The following is a 25,623-nucleotide window of genomic DNA, read 5'->3' on the forward strand; positions in this document are numbered from 1 at the left end:
GATTGATTCCTGCCTCACAGACCCCAGAGTCCCACTTCCTATCATTTTCAGAATTATGAGGGTGCTGGCCCAAATTTTAAGTTAATGAATTAGCTCATGATCATCAGCCATAATTGCTGCCTGTCTAGTAGTTTGCACCCTCTGCTCTTCAACATGGTTTCTTATTGTAGAAGGTAGGGAATTCTTAAACTCTTCTAACAGAATGACCTCCCCAAAGCCTTATCGGTAGTTTCAACTCCCTATGCTTGGACCCGCCTATTAAAATTGTTCTGTTTAACCTTTACAACTCTGCATAAGTCCCGTACCAGCCTCCCCAAACAGGCGCCTGAATTTGGCGACTAGGGGCTTTTAACAGTAACTTCATTGAAGCCTACTTATGACAATAAGCGATTATTATATTATTATTAAGTCATCCCAGCTGTCTCCTCAAATTCCAAAACTTTTGTCGATGTGCGTCGGAAACTAGCTCATATGCATTAAGAATAGTTTTACCCCCTCATCATAATCCTTAGCATCCTGCTCTGACAAAGCAACATAAATATCCTGCGCCCGCCCCATCTGCTTGGGTAATGTCCACTTTTCTCTCGGCCACTCCATTCGCGTCGTTATTTTCTCAAAAGCCCTGAAGAATGTTTTTACCGTGTGGGTAAGCCATGTTGGCTGGGTTTGCTTGCTGGTTGGGTATGTGTTGTTCACTTTGGTTTTTTTCCTGAAAATTGTTAAAACTATAAATGCCTTAATAAAAACATTTAAAAAATTTTTTTACACCTTTGTTTTTACCTCCTACCCTTAGAAATTTGGAGGGCCTGTATGAATTTAAACATATTATCACTGGGTTCCGGCCTACTTTCTGGCAGCTCTCTGCCCTTTCCCAGTCTTTCTCTAATTCCAACCTCCTCATTTCCATCTCCATTCCTTTTACTTTTTGCTCTCCCTCTCTCTCGCTCTCTTTTTCTCTTTCCTCTCTCCCCTCTCCCAACTTCCATCTCCATTTCTTTTTGCTTCATCTTCATTTCTCTCTGTTTTAGTTGCATTTCCATTTCCATTCTTTTTAATTCCCTGTCGTGCTCTAACTACAGCCAAACTCTCCAGCTCCATTTCCCCACCAGAAGATGTCTCTGAAGCTACACCAGCTCATGGGCTCCCCTGTACCTCCACCTTCATAGTTCTAAGTGATATATCCACTTTTAATTCACCTGCCAATATGACTAGCGGGTCATTGCAAAGCCCCATTAAGCAAACCAGAGTTAAGTCATCCCCCTGAAGAAAATGCTTAGCAGCTTTCAGAGTCATCCTGTTATCTCACTACAAACTTAATTCACGCAGTAACCAAAATTTGTCGTCTCATGTTCCAAGATCCCGGAAGCCCCCAACTTGTGCATGGTTGACTCCTGCCTCACAGACCCCAGAGTTCCAACACAAGTGAATTAACCAATAATTCGTAGAAAATTTGCAGAATCTTCGGCCCCCGTGACTTTTCAAGAAGTTATAGCCACCAGGCTTGTAAGTTGAACGTAATAACTGTTTATTCATAACAAAAGCAAAGTTGAAGTAGGCAGCAATTAAAACAGAATAACGGTCAGCTAATCTACTACTTTGTTTTACCGCTCCACCCTCAACCCAAACTCACACAAGATAGACACAGGCAGAGAAGGGGAAAGGGTAAAATGATTAAGGTTTAAAGATAAAAAGAAGAAATTAGGGTCCTTGCTCCTGATGTTGAAGTTGTTGCAGCAGGCCGACCTCCCAGGATGCTTCAGGATTGAAGCCACCGGTTTAATATTAGAGATAATCCTCTGGCAGTAGCATTCAGCCAGTACTCCCAGGCAGCATGAATTCCTCAGGAGAGTCACTTTAACTTTCATTAGTTCTTAAGACTCTTTGTCTCAGTTCAGCCCTGCTCCAGCCAGAGTTTTAAATTAATTGGTTTCCAGAATCACCAGTATGTCCTCCAGCCTTGCAGAGGAAGGAACAGAGATACCCACCTGAGACTTTCAGAGGTTTAAACAATTATGAGAGAATCGGAATAGCTGCTCCCAGATCTGATCCCAGGAATGAATCTGAAAGACCAAACAAATTCTCACAGAGGAAGGAACATTCCAGAGAAAAGTATGACCAATCAGCATAATCTATTGACAAGGCCCGGTAATTCAAAACAGTCTATTGGCTGACAGCCAAGTCCATCAAGGTGTGTAAGCTGATCTGAAACATAAATGGCACCTTGCAACGTGCCTTGCCTTAGGTCACAGCTCAATCCTCAGCTTACCAAGCACTCGAAATAAAGGTGAAGTCCATCTTAAAGGTTTAGGCACATTAATTGTCCATGTACAAAACTTGAAATAGCAAGGGAGAGAGAGAGAGAGAAATACAGCACAGGACAGGCCCTTCGGCCCACGATGTTATGCCGAACTTTTATCCTAGGTTAATCATAGAATTTTGGACACTAAGAGCAATTTATCATGGCCAATCCACCCAACCTGCACATCTTTGGACTGTGGGAGGAAACCAGAGTACCCGGAGGAAGCCCACGCACACACGGGGAGGATGTGCAGACTCCACAGACAGTGACCCAAGTCGAAATCGAACTTGGGACCCTGGAGCTGTGAAGCAATTGTGCTATCCACAATGCTACCGTGCTGCCCTTAAGAAGAAATTAATCTACACTCCATTATTCTACCCTAATCCATGTACCTATCCAATAGCCGCTTGAAGGTCCCTAACGTTTCCGACTCAACTACTTCCACAGGCAGTGCATTCCATGCCCCCACTACTCTCTGGAAACAGGAATTAACAAGAGGATCCTTACACTGGACAAAGTAGATCAGGAGTAACTGTTCCTACTCATAAAAGGACCAAATATGAGAGGGTGCAGGTTTTAAAGTGATTTGCAAAAGAAGAAAATGTGATATAAACAAAAACCAGTTTCACTCAGCGAGTGGCTGGGTTCTGGACTGCACAGCGAGTGACTGGGTTCTGGACTGCACAGCGAGTGGCTGGGTTCTGGACTGCACAGCGAGTGGCTGGGTTCTGGACTGCACAGCGAGTGGCTGGGCTCTGGACTGCACAGCGAGTGGCTGGGTTCTGGACTGCACAGCTAGTGGCTGGGTTCTGGACTACACAGAGAGAGGCTGGGTTCTGGACTGCACAGCGAGTGGCTGGGTTCTGGACTACACAGAGAGAGGCTGGGTTCTGGACTGCACAGTGAGTGGCTGGGTTCTGGACTGCACAGAGAGAGGCTGGGTTCTGGACTGTACAGCGAGTGGCTGGGTTCTGGATTGCACAGCGAGTGGCTGGGTTCTGGATTGCACAGCGAGTGGCTGGGTTCTGGACTGCACAGCGAGTGGCTGGGTTCTGGACTGTACAGCGAGTAGCTGGGTTCTGGACTGCACAGCGAGTGGCTGGGTTCTGGACTGCACAGTGAGTGGCTGGGTTCTGGACCTCACAGCAAGTGGCTGGGTTCTGGATTGCACAGCGAGTGGCTGGGTTCTGGACTGCACAGAGAGAGGCTGGGTTCTGGACTGCACAGCGAGTGGCTGGGTTCTGGACTGTACAGCGAGTGGCTGGGTTCTGGACTGCACAGCGAGTGGCTGGGTTCTGGACTTCACAGTGAGTGGCTGGGTTCTGGACTGTACAGCGAGTGGCTGGGTTCTGGATTGCACAGCGAGTGGCTGGGTTCTGGACTGCACAGCGAGTGGCTGGGTTCTGGACTGCACAGCGAGTGGCTGGGTTCTGGACTGCACAGCGAGTGGCTGGGTTCTGGATTGCACAGTGAGTGGCTGGGTTCTGGATTGCACAGTGAGTGGCTGGGTTCTGGACTGCACAGCGAGTGGCTGGGTTCTGGACTGCACAGCGAGTGGCTGGGTTCTGGACTGCACAGCGAGTGGCTGGGTTCTGGACTGCACAGCGAGTGGCTGGGTTCTGGACTGCACAGCGAGTGGCTGGGTTCTGGACTGCACAGCGAGTGGCTGGGTTCTGGACTGCACAGTGAGTGGCTGGGTTCTGGACTGCACAGCGAGTAGCTGGGTTCTGGACTGCACAGTGAGTGGCTGGGTTCTGGACTGCACAGCGAGTAGCTGGGTTCTGGACTGCACAGCGAGTGGCTGGGTTCTGGACTGCACAGTGAGTGGCTGGGTTCTGGACTGCACAGCGAGTGGCTGGGTTCTGGACTGCACAGCGAGTGGCTGGGTTCTGGATTGCACAGCGAGTGGCTGGGTTCTGGATTGCACAGCGAGTGGCTGGGTTCTGGATTGCACAGCGAGTGGCTGGGTTCTGGATTGCACAGCGAGTGGCTGGGTTCTGGATTGCACAGCGAGTGGCTGGGTTCTGGACTGCATAGCGAGTGGCTGGGTTCTGGATTGCACAGCGAGTGGCTGGGTTCTGGACTGCATAGCGAGTGGCTGGGTTCTGGACTGCATAGCGAGTGGCTGGGTTCTGGATTGCACAGCGAGTGGCTGGGTTCTGGACTGCACAGCGAGTGGCTGGGTTCTGGATTGCACAGCGAGTGGCTGGGTTCTGGACTGCATAGCGAGTGGCTGGGTTCTGGACCGTACAGCCTGAAATGTTCAGTTGAAGCTTTCAAGAGGGTATCAGATGATTATTTGAATAAAAACACAGGAGTACGGGGAATTGGAGGAGAAAGGCACTGAATCATTACGCTTGAACGGTAGGTATAGATATGAAGGGCTGAATGGCCTCCTTGTACGCTGTGAAAATTCTGTGATACTGTGAGATGGACGAGGGGTTTAACTTATGGTTTGGATGGAAATCTGGTCTGTGTAATATGTGTACACACCTGCTGTAATTGTCCCCTTTCCATCCAGGGACATCATTGAGAAATAGGGAGATAGAGTAAAATATTCCCCCCTCCTCACTGCTCAGCTTCATACTCAGCAATGGGCAATTGATTAACAATGTTGAAACCTGCCTGTGCACAGTCACTCAGAGAGACTTTTAGGCCAGATTTGGCTAGAATAAGACTGGATAGATGTAGAAATAATAGGGTTGTAGAGGGAGACTTTAATTTCCCTTATATTGACTGGAATTCCTTAGGGCTAGGGGTCCGCATGGTGAGGAATTTGTTAAGTGTGTCCAAGAAGTATTTTGGAACAATATGCGGATAGTCCGACTAGAGGGAGCTATACTGGACCTAGTATTAGGGAACGAGCCCGGCCAGGTCATCAAAGTTGCAGTGGGAGAACATGTGGCAAACAGTGAGCAGAATTCCGGAAGCTATCAGATACTCATGCATAAGGACGGGTGTTGTCCGAGGGTTAAGGTGCTAAATTGGGGGAAGGCTAACTACAACCAGATTAGGCAGGATTTGGAGGCTGTTTGAGGGTAAATCCACATTTGTCATGTGGGAGTCTTTAAGGAGCAGTTGATGGGAATGCTGGACAGGCACGTGCCGGTAAAAAGGAAGGACAGGAAAGGCAGGATTCGGGAACCATGGATGGCCAGGAAAATTGTGAATCCAGTCAAAAAGAAAAGGATGCATATATGAGGTCTCGGCAACTAACAACAGATGAAGCACTTGAAGAATACAGAGAAAGTAGAAAAGAGCTCAAACAGAGAGGTAGGAGGGCAAAAGGGGATTACGGAATGTCCTAGGCAGACAGGAGTAAGGAGAATCCCAAGGTATTTTACATGTATATTAGGAACAAGAGGGTAGCTAGAGAAAGAGTTGGTCCATTCAAGGACAAAGGAGGGAAATCATGCAGAGAACCAGAGGAAGTGGGTGAGATCCTTTGCATCGGTATTCGCAAAGAAGAGGGATACGTTGATTAGCGGTGTCTCAGAGGGATATATAATTACTTCAGAACAGGTTGTTATTATGAGGGAGGAAGTATTAGGTGTGGTAAAAAGCATTAAGGCAGATAAATCCCCAGGGCCAGATGGCATCTATCCCAGATTACTGAGGGAGACAAGAGATGAAATCGCTGGGCCTCTGACAGAAATCTTTGTGTCCTCATTGGCCACAAGTGAGATCCCAGAGGATTGGAGGATAGCCAATGTTGTACCGTTATTTAAGAAGGGTTGCAAGGATAATCCGGGTAATTATAGGCCAGTGAGCTTGGCGTCAGTGACAGTGAAATTGTTGGAAAAGATTCTCAGAGATAGGATCTATGCACATTTGGAAGTGAATGGTCTTATTAGCGACAGACAGCATGGCTGTGTACGAGGGAGGTCATGTCTCACTAATTTAATTGAGATTTTTGAGGAGGTGACAGAAATGATTGATGAGGGAAGGACTGTGGATGTTGTCCACATGGACTTTAGTAAAGGTCCCTCGTGGCAGGCTGGTGTAAAAGATTAAATCACATGGGGTCAGGGGTGAACTAGCTGGATGGATCCAGAACTGGCTTGGCCATAGAAGACAGAGGGGAGCAGTGGAAGGGTGCTTTTCCGAATGGAGGTCTGTAACCAGTGGTGTTCCGCAGGGATCAGTACTGGGGCCTCTGCTCTTTGTAATATATATAAAACATAAGAACATAAGAACTAGGAGCAGGAGTAGGCCATCTGGCCCCTCGAGCCTGCTCCGCCATTCAATGAGATCATGGCTGATCTTTTGTGGACTCAGCTCCACTTTCCGGCCCGAACACCATAACCCTTAATCCCTTTATTCTTCAAAAAATATCTATCTTTACCTTAAAAACATGTAATGAAGGAGCCTCAACTGCTTCACTGGGCAAGGAATTCCATAGATTCACAACCCTTTGAACATAGAACATAGAACGATACAGCGCAGTACAGGCCCTTCGGCCCTCAATGTTGCACCGACATGGAAAAAATCTAAAGGCCATCTAACCTACACTATGCCATTATCATCCATATGCTTATCCAATAAATTTTTAAATGCCCTCAATGTTGGCGAGTTCACTACTGTTGCAGGTAGGGCATTCCACGGCCTCACCACTCTTTGCGTAAAAAACCCACCTCTAACCTCTGTCCTATATCTATTACCCCTCAATTTAAGGCTATGTCCCCTCGTGCTAGCCACCTCCATCCGCGGGAGAAGGCTCTCGCTGTCCACCCTATCTAACCCTCTGATCATTTTGTATGCCTCTATTAAGTCACCTCTTAACCTTCTTCTCTCTAACGAAAACAACCTCAAGTCCATCAGCCTTTCCTCATAAGATTTTCCCTCCATACCAGGCAACATCCTGGTAAATCTCCTCTGCACCGTTCCAAAGCTTCCACGTCCTTCCTATAATGAGGCGACCAGAACTGTACGCAATACTCCAAATGCGGCCGTACTAGAGTTTTGTACAACTGCAACATGACCTCATGGCTCCGGAACTCAATCCCTCTACCAATAAAGGCCAACACACCATAGGCCTTCTTCACAACCCTATCAACCTGGGTGGCAACTTTCAGGGATCTATGTACATGGACACCGAGATCCCTCTGCTCATCCACACTACCAAGAATTTTACCATTAGCCAAATATTCCGCATTTCTGTTATTCTTTCCAAAGTGAATCACCTCACACTTCTCCACATTAAACTCCATTTGCCACCTCTCAGCCCAGCTCTGCAGCTTATCTATGTCCCTCTGTAACCTGCAACATCCTTCCGCACTGTCTACAACTCCACCGACTTTAGTGTCGTCTGCAAATTTACTCACCCATCCTTCTGCGCCCTCCTCTAGGTCATTTATAAAAATGACAAACAGCAACGGCCCCAGAACAGATCCTTGTGGTACGCCACTCGTAACTGAACTCCATTCTGAACATTTCCCATCAACTACCACTCTCTGTCTTCTTTCAACTAGCCAATTTCTGATCCACATCTCTAAATCACCCTCAATCCCCAGCCTCCGTATTTTCTGCAATAGCCGACCGTGGGGAACCTTATCAAACGCTTTACTGAAATCCATATACACCACATCAACTGCTCTACCCTCGTCTACCTGTTTAGTCACCTTCTCAAAGAACTCGATAAGGTTTGTGAGGCATGACCTACCCTTCACAAAACCATGCTGACTGTCCCTAATCATATTATTCCTATCTAGATGATTATAAATCGTATCTTTTATAATCCTCTCCAAGACTTTACCCACCACAGACGTTAGGCTCACCGGCCTATAGTTACCGGGGTTATCTCTACTCCCCTTCTTGAACAAAGGGACCACATTTGCTATCCTCCAGTCCTCTGGCACTATTCCTGTAGCCAATGATGATCTAAAAATCAAAGCCAAAGGCTCAGCAATCTCTTCCCTGGCTTCCCAGAGAATCCTAGGATAAATCCCATCCGGCCCCGGGGACTTATCTATTTTCACCTTGTCCAGAATTGCCAACACTTCTTCCCTACGCACCTCAATGCCATCTATTCTAATAGCCTGGGTCTCAGCATTCTCCTCCACAATATTATCTTTTTCTTGAGTGAATACTGATGAAAAGTATTCATTTAGTATCTCGCTTATCTCCTCAGCCTCCACACAAAACTTCCCACCACTGTCCTTGACTGGCCCAACTCTTACCCTAGTCATTCTTTTATTCCTGACATACCTATAGAAAGCTTTTGGGTTTTCCTTGATCCTACCTGCCAAAGACTTCTCATGTCCCCTCCTTGCTCGTCTCAGCTCTCTCTTTAGATCCTTCCTCGCTTCCTTGTAACTATCAAGCGCCCCAACTGAAACTTCACGCCTCATATTCACATAGGCCTCCTTCTTCCTCTTAACAAGAGATTCCACTTCTTTGGTAAACCACGGTTCCCTCGCTCGACCCCTTCCTCCCTGCCTGACTGGTACGTACTTATCAAGAACATGCAATAGCTGTTCCTTGAACAAGCTCCACATATCCAGTGTGCCCAACCCTTGCAGCCTACTTCTCCAACCAACACATCCTAAGTCATGTCTAATGGCATCATAATTGCCCTTCCCCCAGCTATAACTCTTGCCCTGCGGGGTATACTTATCCCTTTCCATCACTAATGTAAAGGTCACCGAATTGTGGTCACTGTTTCCAAAGTGCTCACCTACCTCCAGATCTAACACCTGGCCTGGTTCATTACCCAAAACCAAATCCAATGTGGCCTCGCCTCTTGTTGGCCTGTCAACATATTGTGTCAGGAAACCCTCCTGCACACATTGTACAAAGAACGACCCATCTAATGTACTCGAACTATATCTTTTCCAGTCAATATTTGGAAAGTTAAAGTCTCTTTGGGTGAAGAAGTTCCTCCTAAACTCAGTTCTAAATCTACTTCCCCTTATTTTGAGGCTATGCCCCCTAGTTCTGCTGTCACCCGCCAGTGGAAACAACCTGCTCGCATCTATCCTATCTATTCCCTTCATAATTTTAAATGTTTCTATAAGATCCCCCCTCATCCTTCTAAATTCCAACGAGTACAGTCCCAGTCTACTCAACCTCTCCTCATAATCCAACCCCTTCAGCTCTGGGATTAAATAGTGAATCTCCTCTGCACACCCTCCAGCGCCCATACGTCCTTTCTCAAGTAAGGAGACCAAAACTGAACACAATACTCCAGGTGTGGCCGCACTAACACCTTATACAATTGCAACATAACCTCCCTAGTCTTAAACTCCATCCCTCTAGCAATGAAGGACAAAATTCCATTTGCCTTCTTAATCACCTGTTGCACTTGTAAACCAACCTTCTGTGACTCATGCACTAGCACACCCAAGTCTCTCTGAACAGCGGCATGCTTTAATATTTTATCGTTTAAATAATAATCCCGTTTGCTGTTATTCCTACCAAAATGGATAACCTCACATTTGTCAACATTGTATTCCATCTGCCAGACCCATATATAAATGACTTGGAAGAAAACATAGCTGGTCTAATTAGCAAGTTTGCGGATGATACTAAGATTGCAGGAGTTGTGGATAGTGATGAAGGTTGTCAGAGAATACAGCAGGATATAGATAGGCTGCAAAATTGGGCAGAGAAATGACAGATGGAATTTAAACCGGACAAATGCGAGCTGATGCATTTTGGTCGATCCAATTCAGGTGGGAGCTATAAAATAAATGGCAGAACCATCAGGAGCATAGAGACACAGAGAGATCTGGGCACGCAGGTCCACAGATCCTTAAAAGTGGCAGCACAGGTGGAAATAGTGGTAAAGGAACCATATGGCATGCTTACCTTCATAGGGCGGGGTATCGAGTATAAAAGCTCACAAATTATGTTACAGTTAGATTGGTTAGGCCACATTTGGAATACTGTGTCCAATTCTGGTCACTGTACTACCAGAAGGACGTGGAGGCTTTGGAGAGAGTACAGAAAAGATTTACCAGGATGTTGCCTGGTATGGAGGGTATTAGCTATGAGGAGAGATTGAATAAACTGGGAATGTTCTCCCTAGAGAGACGGAGGCTGAGGGGCGGCCTGATAGAAGTTTATAAAATTATTAGGGTGAACAGTTGGAGGCTTTTTCCCAGCGCAGAAATGACAATTACAAGGGGGCACAAGTTCAAGGTGAAGGGGTGAAGGTTCAGTGGGGATGTGCAGGGGAAGGTGTTTATACAGAGGGTGGTGGTGGCCTGGAATGCACTGCCAAGTGAGGTGGTTGAGGCAGATACGTCAGTGACCTTTAAGACTTATCTGGATAGACACATGAACAGATGGGGTATAGAAGGATACAGGCATTTGATCGGCGCAGGCTTGGAAGGCCAAAGGGCCAGTTACTGTGCTGTATTCTTCTTTGTTCTTCTTTGTTCTTTGTAAAGTGATGATTTTGTTCTTTTTTTCCTAAAATTTAGAATGCCCAATTGATCTTTTCCAATTAAAGGGCAATTTAGCGTGGCCAATCCACCTACCCTGCACATCTTTGGGTTGTGGGAGTGAAACCCACGCAGACATGGGGAGAATGTGCAAACTCCACACGGACAGTGACCCAGAGCCGGGATCGAACCTGGGACCTCGGCGCCATGAGGCTGCAGTGCTAACCCACTGCGCCACCGTGCTGCCATGTGAAGCGATGATGATAGGCACTGGGTAACTGGGACCTCAGGAATGGCAGAACCAACAGTCTATGTCAACAATGATAACAAAGAACAAAGAACAAAGAAAATTACAGCACAGGAACAGGCCCTTCGGCCCTCCCAGCCTGTGCCGATCCAGATCCTTTATCTAAACCTGTCGCCTATTTTCCAAGGATCTACTTTCCTCTGTTCCACGCCCGTTCATATATGGAGGTGGCTAGCACGAGGGGATATAGCCTTAAATTGAGGGGTAATAGATATAGGACAGAGTTCAGAGGTAGGTTTTTTACGCAAAGAGTGGTGAGGCCGTGGAATGCCCTACCTGCAACAGTAGTGAACTCGCCAACATTGAGGGCATTTAAAAGTTTATTGGATAAACATATGGATGATAATGGCATAGTGTAGGTGAGATGGCCTTTAGTTTTTGACTTCCCATGTCGGTGCAACATCGTGGGCCGAAGGGCCTGTACTGCGCTGTATCGTTCTATGTTCTATGTTCTATATATCTGTCCAGATGCATCTTAAATGATGATATCGTGCCTGCCTCTACCACCTCCGCTGGCAAAGCGTTCCAGGCACCCACCACCCTCTGCGTAAAACTTTTTACACGCACATCTTCTTTAAACTTTCCCCCTCTCACCTTGAAATCGTGACCCCTTGTAATTGACACCCCCACTCTTGGAAAAAGCTTGTTGCTATCCACCTTGTCCATACCTCTCATAATTTTGTAGACCTCAATCAGGTCACCCCTCAACCTCCATCTTTCCAACGAAAACAATCCTAATCTACTCAACCTTTCTTCATAGCTAGCACCCTCCATACCAGGCAACATCCTGGTGAACCTCCTCTGACCCTCTCTAAAGCATCCACATCCTTTGGTAATGTGGCGACCAGAACTGCACGTAGTATTCCAAACGTGGCCTAACCAAAGTCCTATACAACTGTAACATGACTTGCCGACTCTTGTACTCAATACCCTGTCCGATGAAGGCAAGCATGCTGTATGCCTTCTTGACCACCCTATCAACCTGCGTTGCCACCTTCAGGGTACAATGGACCTGAACTCCCAGATCTCTCTGTACATCAATTTTCCCCAGGACTCTTCCATTGACCGCATAGTCCGCTCTTGAATTAGATCTTGCAAAATGCATCACCTCGCATTTGCCTGGATTGAGCTCCATCTGCCATTTCTCTGCCCAACTCTCCAGTCTATCTATATTTTGCTGTATTCTCTGACATTCCTCCTCGCTATCTGCAACTCCGCCAATCTTAGTATCATCTGCAAACCTTGCTAATCAGAATATTAATGATATTAAGGATAAGCAGTGTATTGGGTGAAATAGGGTAAATTTGAGTCAAATTGAGTCATATTGGGCGAGATTCTCCGCAAATGCGGAGAATCGTAAAGGCTGCCGTGGGACAGGCCGTGACCCACAGCAGCCTTCACGCCCACTTCCGGGGCTGATTCTCCCCCCCCCCCGGGCGGGGCTAGGAGCGCGGCCCCGTGCGTCACGTCGGCGCGGCCTTGACGAGAGTCATCAAGGCCGCACGTCAAGCATCACGCCGGCTGATACGGCCGATGACGTGAGCCGCGCATGCACAGGTTGGACAACGCCAACCCGCACATGCGCAGTTGCCATCTTTTCCCTCAGCCGCCCCGCAAGACGTGGCGGCTTGATCTTGCGGGGCGGCGGAGGGAAAAGAGTGCGTTCGTTATGGACGCACGGCCCATAATCGGTGGGCACCGATCCCGGGCCTATGCCCCCCTTGGCACGGCCGTGTTGATGTGTTTGCTGCCGTGTTGAAAAGGGCGGGAAGGCCCGGCCGCTCGGCCCATCGGCCTCGGAGAATCGCCGCTCGCCATTCGTGGCGTGGGTCGGGCGTGGGGGGGAGAATAGCGGGAGGGCGTGAAAAATTTCGGGAGGCCCTCCCGCTATTCTCCCACCCGGCGTGGGGGCGGAGAATCGTGAACATTGTTGAACTTAAACTGATAATTATTCAACTTAATTTTGTGTTTGGTTTCATGCACAATGAATATAAAAATCCAATACCAGTGTAATCAGTGTCTGTAGTTACTGCACAATGTAGAATTGTAATTAGTGTCAGCAGTTACTATACAATATAGAATTGTAATTAGTGTAATCAGTACTGCAGTTACTACACAAGGCAGAATTGTAATCAGTGGCTGCAGCTACTGTACAATGTAGAATTGTAAATAGTGTAATCAGTGTTTGCAATTACTACACAATGTTGAATTGTAATAAGTGTAATCAGTGAATGCAGTTTCTACACAATATAGAATTGTAATTAGTGTAATCAGTGTCTGCAGTTATTATACAATGTAGAATTGTAATCAGTGAATGCAATTACTAAACAACGTAGAATTGTATTCACTGTAATCAGTGACAGTAGTTACCATACAATGTAGAATTGTAATTAGTGTAACCAGTGTCTGTAGTTACCAAACAACGCAGAATTGTAATCAGAGTCTGCAGTTATGACACAATATAAAATTGTAATCAGTGTCTGCACTTAGTATACAATGTAGAATTGTAATCAGTGTCTGCAATTACTATACAATGTAGAATTGTAATCAGTGTCTGCAATTACTATACAATGTAGAATTGTAATCAGTGTCTCCAGTTACTAAACAATGCAGAATTGCAATCAGTATAATCAGTGTCTGAAATTACTACACAATGTAGAATTGTAATCAGTGTCTGCGGTAACTACACAATGTCGAGTTGTAATCAGTGTAATCAGTGCCTGCAGTTACTACACAATGTAGAATTGGTGATGGGTTTGATCAGAGGGATCAATCCACTTTCTTTTTAATTTTGTTTTTTTTTGTGACTGTCCACTTTTCAGTCCCCATTTTGCTGAGATCGCTTTGCACTGTTGTGTTACCCCCTGTCCCTAAGGGAAATCTCCTGCTTTTATGATATGAAAGGATGGGAGCTTTGTTACGAGGCAGCTGAGTGTATCTGTGATATCTGTTTATTACTCTCCTGGCTTTGAGCATGCAAATTATTGTAGAATAGTGAGGCGATTGTGTGACAATTCTCAGCCCTGAGATTTACTGAGGGCCTGTCCCCGATCAAAATACCGAAGTTCAAAACTCTTTGTAATTTCACCTCTTACAGACCTGAGTGGTAACGGTCGACAGGGAGGCTGATCCGTCACTTTTACTCTAATGGTTTTTCTAGTTGTGTTTCATCTCTTTGCTGCTCTGTTTTCTGGGATTTCCTTTCACGCCCTTTTCCAGGCTGACCAACCAATCGACCATTCTGGAGGAAGATAGACTTGGTGCATCCTGATGATACTAATTCCCTTTAAACTCAAGTCTTCCGGGCAGCACGGTGGCCTAGTGGTTAGCACTGCTGCCTCACGGTGCCGAGGTCCCAGGTTCGATCCCGGCTCTGGGTCACTGTCCGTGTGGAGTTTGCACATTCTCCCCGTGTCTGTTCACCCCCACAACCCAAAGATGTCCAGGGTAGGTGGATTGGACACACTAAATTGCCCCTTAATTGATTTTTTTTCAAACTCCAGACTCCCACAATTTTCTAATTCCCCACATTTTGGAGAATTCCAAAGAGCTGGACTAACCTGCACTGGGAGCTGGGGATTATTATAACAAGGCTGTGCAGTTAATTTGGTCTGAACAATATTAGATCTCAGATTTAACTTTATCAAGACGTGAAAACAATTGTTCACCACAGATCAACAACACATTGGATCTAAGACCAATGAGATTTTGATGATCTAAAATTCCCCACTATCACTAATTTGAGTTTTCTCTTTTCCAGATATGCTGTTGATAAGTAACAATCCCTTTGACTATCATTTCTGCTCACAAGGGGTTGTTACCGTCGACAATCTGGATGATGGTGAAGAACTGATGGCAACTGATGTAAGTATTTCAGATAGAGAGCAAAGTACAACGGTCAAGCTGCAAAAGTCAGCTACCGTTATTTCCTACGTCACCTTTGTTCACCTTTGACCCCACTACCCTCTCAAGGGCAGATACATTAACGGCATTCAAAAGGCATCTTAACAAACACGTGGATACGGTGGGTACAGAGGGATACGGCACAAGGAAGGGCTGAGGGTTTTGGCAAAGGTTGGTATCATGACCGGTACAGGCTTGGTGGGCCGAAGGGCCTGTTCCTGTGCTGTATTGTTCTTTTCTTCTTTGTTCAAACAATCATCCCCATCTCGTCTCCCTTTTCTCTTCAAAATCCCTGAACATGTTGCCTCCTCACAAATCCACGGACATCTGTCCTGGAACTCCACGTTGGAATTCCTCCAATCAGGTCTCAGACCCTATCACAGTCCTGAGACAGCAGCTGTCAAAGTTACAAACAAGGTCCTGTGTCATTGAGACAAAGATAAACCTTCCCTCCTTGTCCTTCCCAATCTGCCTGCAGGCTTTGACTTGGTTAAACACACCGACCCCCTCCTTCGCCAGCTGGGTGGCCGTTCTCACCTGGATTTGCTCCTATCTCTCTAATCATAGCCAGAGAGTCACTGGCAATGGCTTCTCTTCCTGATCCCGCACAATTACCTCTGGTGTCCTCCAGGAAGAGTAAAATTCCTTGGGATGTTTAAAAACATTAAAGGTGCGACATAAATGCAAGATGTTCTTGTTGTTTTAATGAAATTGTTTGCTTTCTTAAAATTGCAACAAAAATGTCAAAGAATCTTTGGGATGGACGACTGAAATCTAATTGCTTCACGCAGAGAGGATCAGCGGGATTCTCTACCGACAGGATCCCTGCTCCGCCAGCAGCACTCACGCACCCACGGGATTCCCGGCGGCAGGTGGGGGGCCATGATGGGAAACCCCATTGGCCGGCTGCGGGTCTGGAGAATCTCGCTGCCGGTGGGGCCGGCCATGCCGGAAAATGTGGCTGGCAGAATTCCGCCCAATATCTGCAATTTTTTAGTCATCTGAATCAACCCCAGATCCAAATGCACATTGGAGCCATGGTACGGTATTGGGAATAGAATATAGAATAGGGCAACGCTCCAGCACCTCTTCAACTTATTCTGCTGTTCAATGAGATCCCGACAGATCTTAAACATTGACCAACCTTGGCTGAATAGAAGCAATGTTTGAGGCTGACTGTTGAAGGTGGTGGATGGGGAGCCAATCAAACGGGGCTGCTTTGTCCTAGATGGTGTTGATCTTCTTGAGTGTTGTTGGAGCTGCACTCATCCAGGCAAGTGGAGAGTATGCAATCACACTCTTGACTTGTGCCTTGTAGACCGTGGACAAGCTTTGGGGAGTCAGGAGGTGAGTTACTCTCCGCAGGATTCCCAGCCTCTGACCTGCTCTGGTAGCCACAGTATTAATGTGGCTAGTCCAGTTCAGAGTAAGGTTTCAAAGTTGCAGGAGTGTACCGGCAGGAAGGAAGGTGGTTTAAAGTGTGTCTACTTCAATGCCAGGAGCATCCGGAATAAGGTGGGTGAGCTTGCGGCATGGGTTAGTACCTGGGACTTTGATGTTGTGGCCATTTCGGAGACATGGATAGAGCAGGGCGAGGAATGGTTGTTGCAGGTGCCGGGGTTTAGATATTTCAATAAGCTCAGGGAAGGTGGTAAAAGAGGGGGAGGGGTGGCATTGTTAGTCAAGGACAGTATTACGGTGGCTGAGAGGACATTTGATGAGGAGTCGTCTACTGAGGTAGTATGGGCTGAGTTTAGAAACAGGAAAGGAGAGGTCACCCTGTTAGTGCTTTTCTATAGGCCTCCGAAAAGTTCCAGAGATGTAGAGGGAAGGATTGCAAAGATGATTCTGGATAGGAGCAAAAGTAACAGGGTAGTTGTTATGGGGGACTTTAACTTTCCAAATATTGACTGGAAACACTATAGTTCGAGTACTTTAGATGGGTCCATTTTTGTCCAATGTGTGCAGGAGGGTTTCCTGACGCAGTCTGTAGATAGGCCAATGAGAGGCGAGGCCGTATTGGATTTGGTACTGGGTAATGAACCAGGACAGGTGTTAGATTTGGAGGTAGGTGAGCACTTTTGTGATAGTGACCACAATTTGATTACGTTTACTGTAGCGATGGAAAGGGATTGGTATACGCCACAGAGCAAAAGTTATATCTGGGGGAAAGGCAATTATGATGCGATGAGGCAAGACTTAGGATGCATCGCCTGGAGAGGAAAACTGCAGGGGATGGACACAATGGAAATGTGGAGCATGTTCAAGGAACAGCTACTATGTGTCCTTGATAAGTATGTACCTGTTAGGCAGGGAGGAAGTGGTCGAGCGAGGGAACCATGGGTTACTAAAGCAGTTGAAATACTTGTCAAGAGGAAGAAGGAGGCTTATGTAAAGATGAGACGTGATGGTTCAGTTGGGTCACTTGAGAGTTACAAGTTAGCTAGGAAGGCTCTAAAGAGAGAGCAAAGAAGAGCCAGGAGGGGACATGAGAAGTCTTTGGCAGGTAGGATCAAGGATAACCCTAAAGCTTTCTATAGGTATGTCAGGAATAAAAGAGTGACGAAGGTAAGAGTAGGGCCAGACAAGGACAGTAGTGGGAAGTTGTGATTGGAGTCCGAGGAGATAGGAGAGGTGCTAAATGAATATTTTTCATCTGTATTCACACAGGAAAAAGACAAATTTGTCGAGGCAAATACTGAGATACAGGCTACTAGACTAGAAGGGCTTGAGGTTCATAAGGAGGAGGTGTTAGCGATTCTGGAAAGTGTGAAAATAGATAAGTCCCCTGGGCCGGATGGGATTTATCCTAGGATTCTCTGGGAAGCTAAGGAGGAGATTGCTGAGCCTTTGGCTTTGATCTTTAAGTCATCATTTTCTACAGGAATAGTGCCAGAGGACTGGAGGATAGCAAATGTTGTCCCCTTGTTCAAGAAGGGGAGTAGAGATAACCCCGGTAACTATAGACCAGTGAGCCTTACTTCTGTTGTGGGAAAAGTCTTAGAAAGGTTTATAAGAGATAGGATGTATAATCATCTGGAAAGGAATAATTTGATTAGAGATAGTCAACATGGTTTTGTGAAGGGTAGGTCTTGCCTCACAAACCTAATTGGGTTCTTCGAGAAGGTGACCAAACAGGTGGATGAGGGTAAAGCAGTTGATGTGGTGTATATGGATTTCAGTAAAGCATTTGATAAGGTTCCCCACGGTAGGCTACTGCAGAAAATACAGAGGCATGGGATTCAGGGTGATTTAGCAGTTTGGATCAGAAATTGGCTAGCTGATAGAAGACAAAGGGTGGTGGTTGATGGGAAATATTCTGTCTGGTGTCCAGTTACTAGTGGTGTACCACAAGGATCTGTTTTGGGACCACTGCTGTTTGTCATTTTGATAAATGACCTGGAGGAGGGCGTAGAAGGATGGGTGAGTAAATTTGCAGATGACACTAAAGTCGGTGGAGTTGTGGACAGTGCAGAAGGATGTTACAAATTACAGAGGGACATAGATAAGCTGCAGAGCTGGGCTGACAGGTGGCAAATGGAGTTTAATGCAGAAAAGTGTGAGGTGATTCATTTTGGTAGGAATAACAGGAAGGCAGAGTACTGGGTTAATGGTAAGATTCTTGGTAGTGTGGATGAGCAGAGAGATCTCGGTGTCCATGTCCATAGATCCCTGAAAGTTGCCACCCAGGTTGAGAGAGTTGTTAAAAAGGCGTACGGTATGTTAGCTTCTATTGGTAGAGGAATTGAGTTTCGGAGCCATGAGGTCATGTTGCAGTTGTACAAAACTCTGGTGCGGCCGCATTTGGAGTATTGCGTGCAATTCTGGTCGCCACATTATAGGAAGGATGTGGAAGCATTGGAAAGGGCACAGAGGAGATTTACAAGGATGTTTCCTGGTATGGAGGGAAGATCATATGAAGAAAGGCTGAAGGACTTGAGGCTGTTTTCGTTAGAGAGAAGAAGGTTAAGAGGTGACTTAATTGAGGCATACAAGATGATCAGAGGATTAGATAGGGTGGACATTGACAGCCTTTTTCCTCGGATGGTGATGTCCAGCACGAGGGGACATGGCTTTAAATTGAGGGGAGATAGATATAGGACAGATGTCAGAGGTAGGTTCTTTACTCAGAGAGTAGTAAGGGCGTGGAATGCCCTGCCTGCAACTGTAGTAGACTCGCCAACACTAAACGCATTCAAATGGTCATTGGATAGACATATGGACGATAAGGGAATAGTGCAGAGGGACTTCAGAGGGGTATCACAGGATGGCGCAACATCGAGGGCCGAAGGGCCTGTACTGCGCTGTAATATTCTATGTTCTATGTTCTATGTTTCTGATCAATGGTGAACCCCAAGATGTTGATTGTGAAGATTCAGTGATGATAATGCCATTGAATGTCAAGAGGCGATAGTTAGATTCTCTCTTGTGTTATGGGCCAGGGTTGAGAGAACCCCAAAGTGTATCCTGGAGTTCATCTGATCCACAACCTTTACTAGATTGTGGTACGGGGAGCACACGGCCCACTCTCCAGGTCTGGTACAGCAGAAATGGAAAAGTATTTTTTTTAAAGCAAAATGTTTATTTTATGAACTCAAGTTCACCTTTTTAAAACATACAATGAACATCTTAGAAACCATTAATTCAAATACAACCCCCAAAGACTACAATACTAAATAAACCTTTAAGCTCTCCTTTTTAACATCCATACGACTTAAAAACAAAACCTTTACCAGAAGCACATCAGGTTAAAGTCACGACTGAGAACATTTATAATTCTGAATTCACCAAATGATCAAGAGATAGTCTTTTGATGGCAGAGAAATCAGCAGTACACTGGCTTGGTCTGGCTTCAGCTCCAATACTGAAAACGAAACGAAAACACACCCTGCAGCAAACAGCCCAGCTCCACCCACTCTCTGACACTGCTGCAGTAGTAAACACCCATTTCTTAAAGGTACTCTCACTCCAGATATTTATATACACACCCATTTATAAACACCCATTTCTGAAAGGTACTCTCATATGACACTTGTTGGAGATGGTCATTGCCTGGCATTTGTGTGGCACGAATGTAACTTGCCATTAGTCAGCCCCAAGCCTGGATATTGTCCAGGTCTTGCTGCATTTGGACAGGGACTGCTTCATTATCTGAGGAGTCGCGAATGGTGTTGAACATTGTGCAGTCATCCGCAAACATCCCCATTTCTGACCTTATAATGGAAGGGTAGTCATTGATGAAGCAGCTGAAGATGGTTGAGCCTGACGATTCTGCATTGAGGATGCAGCAATTATCAAGTTGTACTGTCAATCCTGTGTTCTCTACCAAGAACAGTAAAATCTACACGTCACAGTCTGAGGGAGAAATTGAATACAGTCAGAGACTGACACAGAGATGAATATAGCAAAGAAGAATAATTTGCTGTTGTTTCTGCTCTAAACAGCATGCCATGGATATCCTGGGTTTCGTAGCTGATGAGAAGTATGGCTGTTACAAAATTGTAGGAGCAATCATGCACTTCGGAAACATGAAGTTCAAACAGAAGCAACGGGAGGAGCAGGCAGAGGCAGACGGAACCGAAAGTAAGTCACCGTCCCCATCAAACACTCCCAGGACAGGTACAGCACTGGGTTAGACACAGAGTAAAGCTCCCTCTACACTGTCCCCATCAAACACTCCCAGGACAGGTACAGCACTGGGTTAGACACAGAGTAAAGCTCCCTCTACACTGTCCCCATCAAACACTCCCAGGACAGGTACAGCACGGAGTTAGATACAGAGTAAAGCTCCCTCTACACTGTCCCCATCAAACACTCCCAGGACAGGTACAGCACGGGGTTAGATACAGAGTAAAGCTCCCTCTACACTGTCCCCATCAAACACTCCCAGGACAGGGACAGCACGGGGTTAGATACAGAGTAAAGCTCCCTCTACACTGTCCCCATCAAACACTCCCAGGACAGGGACAGCACGGGGTTAGATACAGAGTAAAGCTCCCTCTACACTGTCCCCATCAAACACTCCCAGGACAGGTACAGCACGGGGTTAGATACAGAGTAAAGCTCCCTCTACACTGTCCCCATCAAACACTCCCAGGACAGGTACAGCACGGGGTTAGATACAGAGTAAAGCTCCCTCTGCATTGTCCCCATCAAACACTCCCAGGACAGGTACAGCACAGGGTTAGATACAGAGTAAAGCTCCCTCGACACTGTCCCCATCAAACACTCCCAGGACAGGTACAGCACGGGGTTAGATACAGAGTAAAGCTCCCTCTACACTGTCCCCATCAAACAGTGCCAGGACAGGGACAGCACGGGGTTAGATACAGAGTAAAGCTCCCTCAACACTGTCCCCATCAAACACTCCCTGGACAGGTACAGCACAGGGTTAGATACAGAGTGAAGCTCCCTCTACACTGTCCCCATCAAACACTCCCAGGGCAGGTACAGCACGGGGTTAGATACAGAGTAAAGCTCCCTCTACACTGTCCTCATCAAACACTCCCAGGACAGGTACAGCACGGGGTTAGATACAGAGTAAAGCTCCCTCTACACTGCCACCATCAAACAGTGCCAGGACAGGTACAGCACGGGGTTAGATACAGAGTAAAGCTCCCTCTACACTGTCCTCATCAAACACTCCCAGGAAAGGTGTAGCACGGGGTTAGATTCAGAGTAAAGCTCCCTCTACACTGTCCCATCAAACACTCCCAGGAAAGGTGTAGCACGGGGTTAGATACAGAGTAAAGCTCCCTCTACACTGTCCCCATCAAACACTCCCAGGACAGGTACAGCACGGGGTTAGATACAGAGTAAAGCTCCCTCTACACTGTCCCCATCAAACACTCCCAGGACAGGTACAGCACGGGGTTAGATACAGAGTAAAGCTCCCTCTACACTGTCCCCATCAAACACTCCCAGGACAGGTACAGCACGGGGTTAGATACAGAGTAAAGCTCCCTCAACACTGTCCCCATCAAACACTCCCAGGACAGGTACAGCACTGGGTTAGACACAGAGTAAAGCTCCCTCTACACTGTCCCCATCAAACACTCCCAGGACAGGTACAGCACGGGGTTAGATACAGAGTAAAGCTCCCTCTACACTGTCCCCATCAAACACTCCCAGGACAGGGACAGCACGGGGTTAGATACAGAGTAAAGCTCCCTCTACAATGTCCCCATCAAACACTCCCAGGACAGGGACAGCACGGGGTTAGATACAGAGTAAAGCTCCCTCTACACTGTCCCCATCAAACACTCCCAGGACAGGTACAGCACGGGGTTAGATACAGAGTAAAGCTCCCTCTACACTGTCCCCATCAAACACTCCCAGGACAGGTACAGCACGGGGTTAGATACAGAGTAAAGCTCCCTCTGCATTGTCCCCATCAAACACTCCCAGGACAGGTACAGCACAGGGTTAGATACAGAGTAAAGCTCCCTCGACACTGTCCCCATCAAACACTCCCAGGACAGGTACAGCACGGGGTTAGATACAGAGTAAAGCTCCCTCTACACTGTCCCCATCAAACAGTGCCAGGACAGGGACAGCACAGGGTTAGATACAGAGTAAAGCTCCCTCAACACTGTCCCCATCAAACACTCCCAGGACAGGTACAGCACAGGGTTAGATACAGAGTGAAGCTCCCTCTACACTGTCCCCATCAAACACTCCCAGGGCAGGTACAGCACGGGGTTAGATACAGAGTAAAGCTCCCTCTACACTGTCCTCATCAAACACTCCCAGGACAGGTACAGCACGGGGTTAGATACAGAGTAATGCTCCCTCTGCACTGTCCCCATCAAACACTCCCAGGCAGGTACAGCACGGGGTTAGATACAGAGTAAAGCTCCCTCTACACTGTCACCATCAAACAGTGCCAGGACAGGTACAGCACGGGGTTAGATACAGAGTAAAGCTCCCTCTACACTGTCCCCATCAAACACTCCCAGGACAGGTACAGCACGGGGTTAGATACAGAGTAAAGCTCCCTCTACACTGTTCCCCATCAAACACACCCAGGACAGGTACAGCATGGGGTTAGATACAGAGTAAAATTGATGAGCTTGTTTTAAATGTTATTTTTACTACATGCGTGTTGATTTCAATGGGTGTTAAGTTGGGTGAGCAGTAAATGTGGTGTCCATCTAGTAAAAATAACTATTACAGTAACTATTAATATTGCAAACAGTAAATATTGCCATAAAGCACATATAATTCCAGGAATGGACAATCAAGTTTCACAACAGCCACACGGCTGAGAATTATTACCATCCAGTGGTAAACAGGTTGGTTTATAACCAGAACCCCAGAGATGTGGATCTTCTCCGACCACTGAGGCATCAACTGAGGTTACTCGAGGTCATTGCTGATTCTCAAAGTGATTTTAACCCTTGACATTGCAGATACGGACAAAGCTGCATACCTAATGGGAGTCAGCTCTGCAGACCTTCTGAAAGCTCTGCTTCACCCCCGGGTCAAAGTTGGAAATGAATATGTGACAAAGGGGCAAACTGTGGATCAGGTACATTTGATTTAACATCAACTGAGTTAGTTATTTCCATTGTGAAAAATAAATATTTCATTATTTTTGCCTCTCTTTTGACTTTCGCAGTAGCACCACTGTTGGAGGCCAAATTGGTGTTCCGACCCCCTGGGCTAGGGCAATTCCAGCCCCATGTGACACAAGGGAATTAACCAAAAATTCTTATCAAAAATAACCAAAGTCTTTGGTTCTTGTCTGCCCAGTAATTCCAGTCACCAGGTTTGTAAATGGAAACACAATTACTGTTTATTTACAGCAAGAACGATCATGAAATATGCGGTAAATAAAACTGGATATAACAGCTAATACCTATTACCCACTTTAACTGTCCCACTCTCTACCCACACACACAAGACAGGCAAACACAGAGAGGTGGAATGGGGTAAGAAATAATAAGGATGAAAGTCATAAGTTAAAGGCCAGGATTCTCCCCCAACCAGAGGGGCGGGATGTACCGGCGCAAAAGAGTGGCGTTAACCACTCCGGCATCAGGCTGCCTGGTAGTTGCGGAATCCTCTGCACTTCCGGGGGCTAGGCCGGTGCTGGGGTGGTTGGCGCCAGGGCAACTGGTGCCGAAGGGCCTCCGCCAGCCGGCACAAGTTGCTGCATGCACGGGAGTGCCAGCATGTTCTGGTGCATGCGCGGGAGTGCCAGCATGTTCTGGTGCATGCGCGGGAGTGCCAGCATGTTCTGGTGCATGCGCGGGAGTGCCAGCATGTTCTGGTGCATGCGCGGGATTGCCAGCATGTTCTGGTGCATGCGCGGGAGTGCCAGCATGTTCTGGTGCATGCGCGGGAGTGCCAGCATGTTCTGGTGCATGCGCGGGAGTGCCAGCGTGTTCTGGTGCATGCGCGGGAGTGCCAGGGTGTTCTGGTGCATGCGCGGGAGTGCCAGCGTGTTCTGGTGCATGCGCGGGAGTGCCAGCGGGTTCTGGTGCATGCGCGGGAGTGCCAGCGTGTTCTGGTGCATGCGCGGGAGTGCCAGCGTGTTCTGGTGCATGCGCGGGAGTGCCAGGGTGTTCTGGTGCATGCGCGGGAGTGCCAGCGTGTTCTGGTGCATGCGCGGGAGTGCCAGGGTGTTCTGGTGCATGCGCGGGAGTGCCAGCGTGTTCTGGTGCATGCGCGGGAGTGCCAGGGTGTTCTGGTGCATGCGCAGGAGTGCCAGCGTGTTCTGGTGCATGCGCGGGAGTGCCAGGGTGCTCTGGTGCATGCGCGGGAGTGCCAGCATGTTCTGGTGCATGCGCGGGAGTGCCAGGGTGTTCTGGTGCATGCGCGGGAGTGCCAGCGTGTTCTGGTGCATGCGCGGGAGTGCCAGGGTGTTCTGGTGCATGCACAGGGGGTTTCTTCTCCGCGCCGGCCATGGAGGAGCTTTACACAGGCCGGCGTGGAGGGAAAGAGTGCCCCCATGGCACAGGCCCGCCCGCAGATCGGTGGGCCCTGATCGCGGGCCAGGCGGCCATGCCCCCCCCCCCCGGGGGTCGGATCCCCCCGCGCCTCCCCGAGGGCTCTGCAGGCTGCCCTCAGAGCCGGGTCCCGCTGGTATGGACCGGCCGATAACGGACGGGCGTTCGGCCCATCAGGGCCCGGTGAATCGCCGAGGGGTCACTGCCAACGGCCCCCGACCGGCGCGACGTGATCCCTGCCCACCTCCCGCCAAAAAGCGGGGATTCACGCCATCCCCGGTGATTCTCCGACATGGCGGGGGGGGGGGGGGGGGGGGGGGGGTCGGAGAATCCCGCCCAAAGTCTTTGATTCAGATGGTAATTGTTCAGCACATTTTCTTCACAGCAGGGTCCCTGTAGATTAGAAACTGCAGTAGGCTTTCTGGAGAGACCTTGGGCGGAATTCTCCGCCACCCGAGAATCGGCGGGAGCGGGAATTGCGCCCCACCGATCGGGGTGCCCCCCGCAGTGATTCTCTGGCCCCTGATGGGCCAAAGTCCCACCGCTGAGAGGCCAATCCCGCCGACGTGGTTTCAACCACCTCTGGTGGCAGCGGGATTGACGGCGCGAGCGGGCCCCCGGTGTGCTGGGGGGGGGGGCACGGAGCGATTGTACCCCGGAGGGTGTCCCCATGGTGGCCTGGCCCGCGATCGGGGCCCACAGATCGGCGGGCGGGCCAGTGCCGTGGGGGCACTCTTTTTCTTCTTCTGTCACTGCCACGGCCTCCACCATGCT

General features: G+C 47.9%; 1 protein-coding gene across 1 annotated transcript in view; it reads left to right on the plus strand.

Moving 5' to 3' along the window:
- LOC119969176 (myosin-7-like) overlaps positions 1-25,623 on the plus strand; it is a 184,968-nt gene that overhangs the window by 25,264 nt on the left and 134,081 nt on the right. The window contains exons 10-12 of the mRNA XM_038802412.1: positions 14,754-14,857; positions 20,341-20,479; positions 23,308-23,426. Of these exons, the coding sequence (XP_038658340.1) occupies positions 14,754-14,857; positions 20,341-20,479; positions 23,308-23,426 (362 nt within the window). The remainder of the gene's footprint in view (positions 1-14,753; positions 14,858-20,340; positions 20,480-23,307; positions 23,427-25,623) is intronic.

The sequence above is a fragment of the Scyliorhinus canicula genome, chromosome 7 (assembly GCF_902713615.1).
Source record: "Scyliorhinus canicula chromosome 7, sScyCan1.1, whole genome shotgun sequence".
In the NCBI taxonomy this organism is placed as follows: Eukaryota; Metazoa; Chordata; class Chondrichthyes; order Carcharhiniformes; family Scyliorhinidae; genus Scyliorhinus; species Scyliorhinus canicula.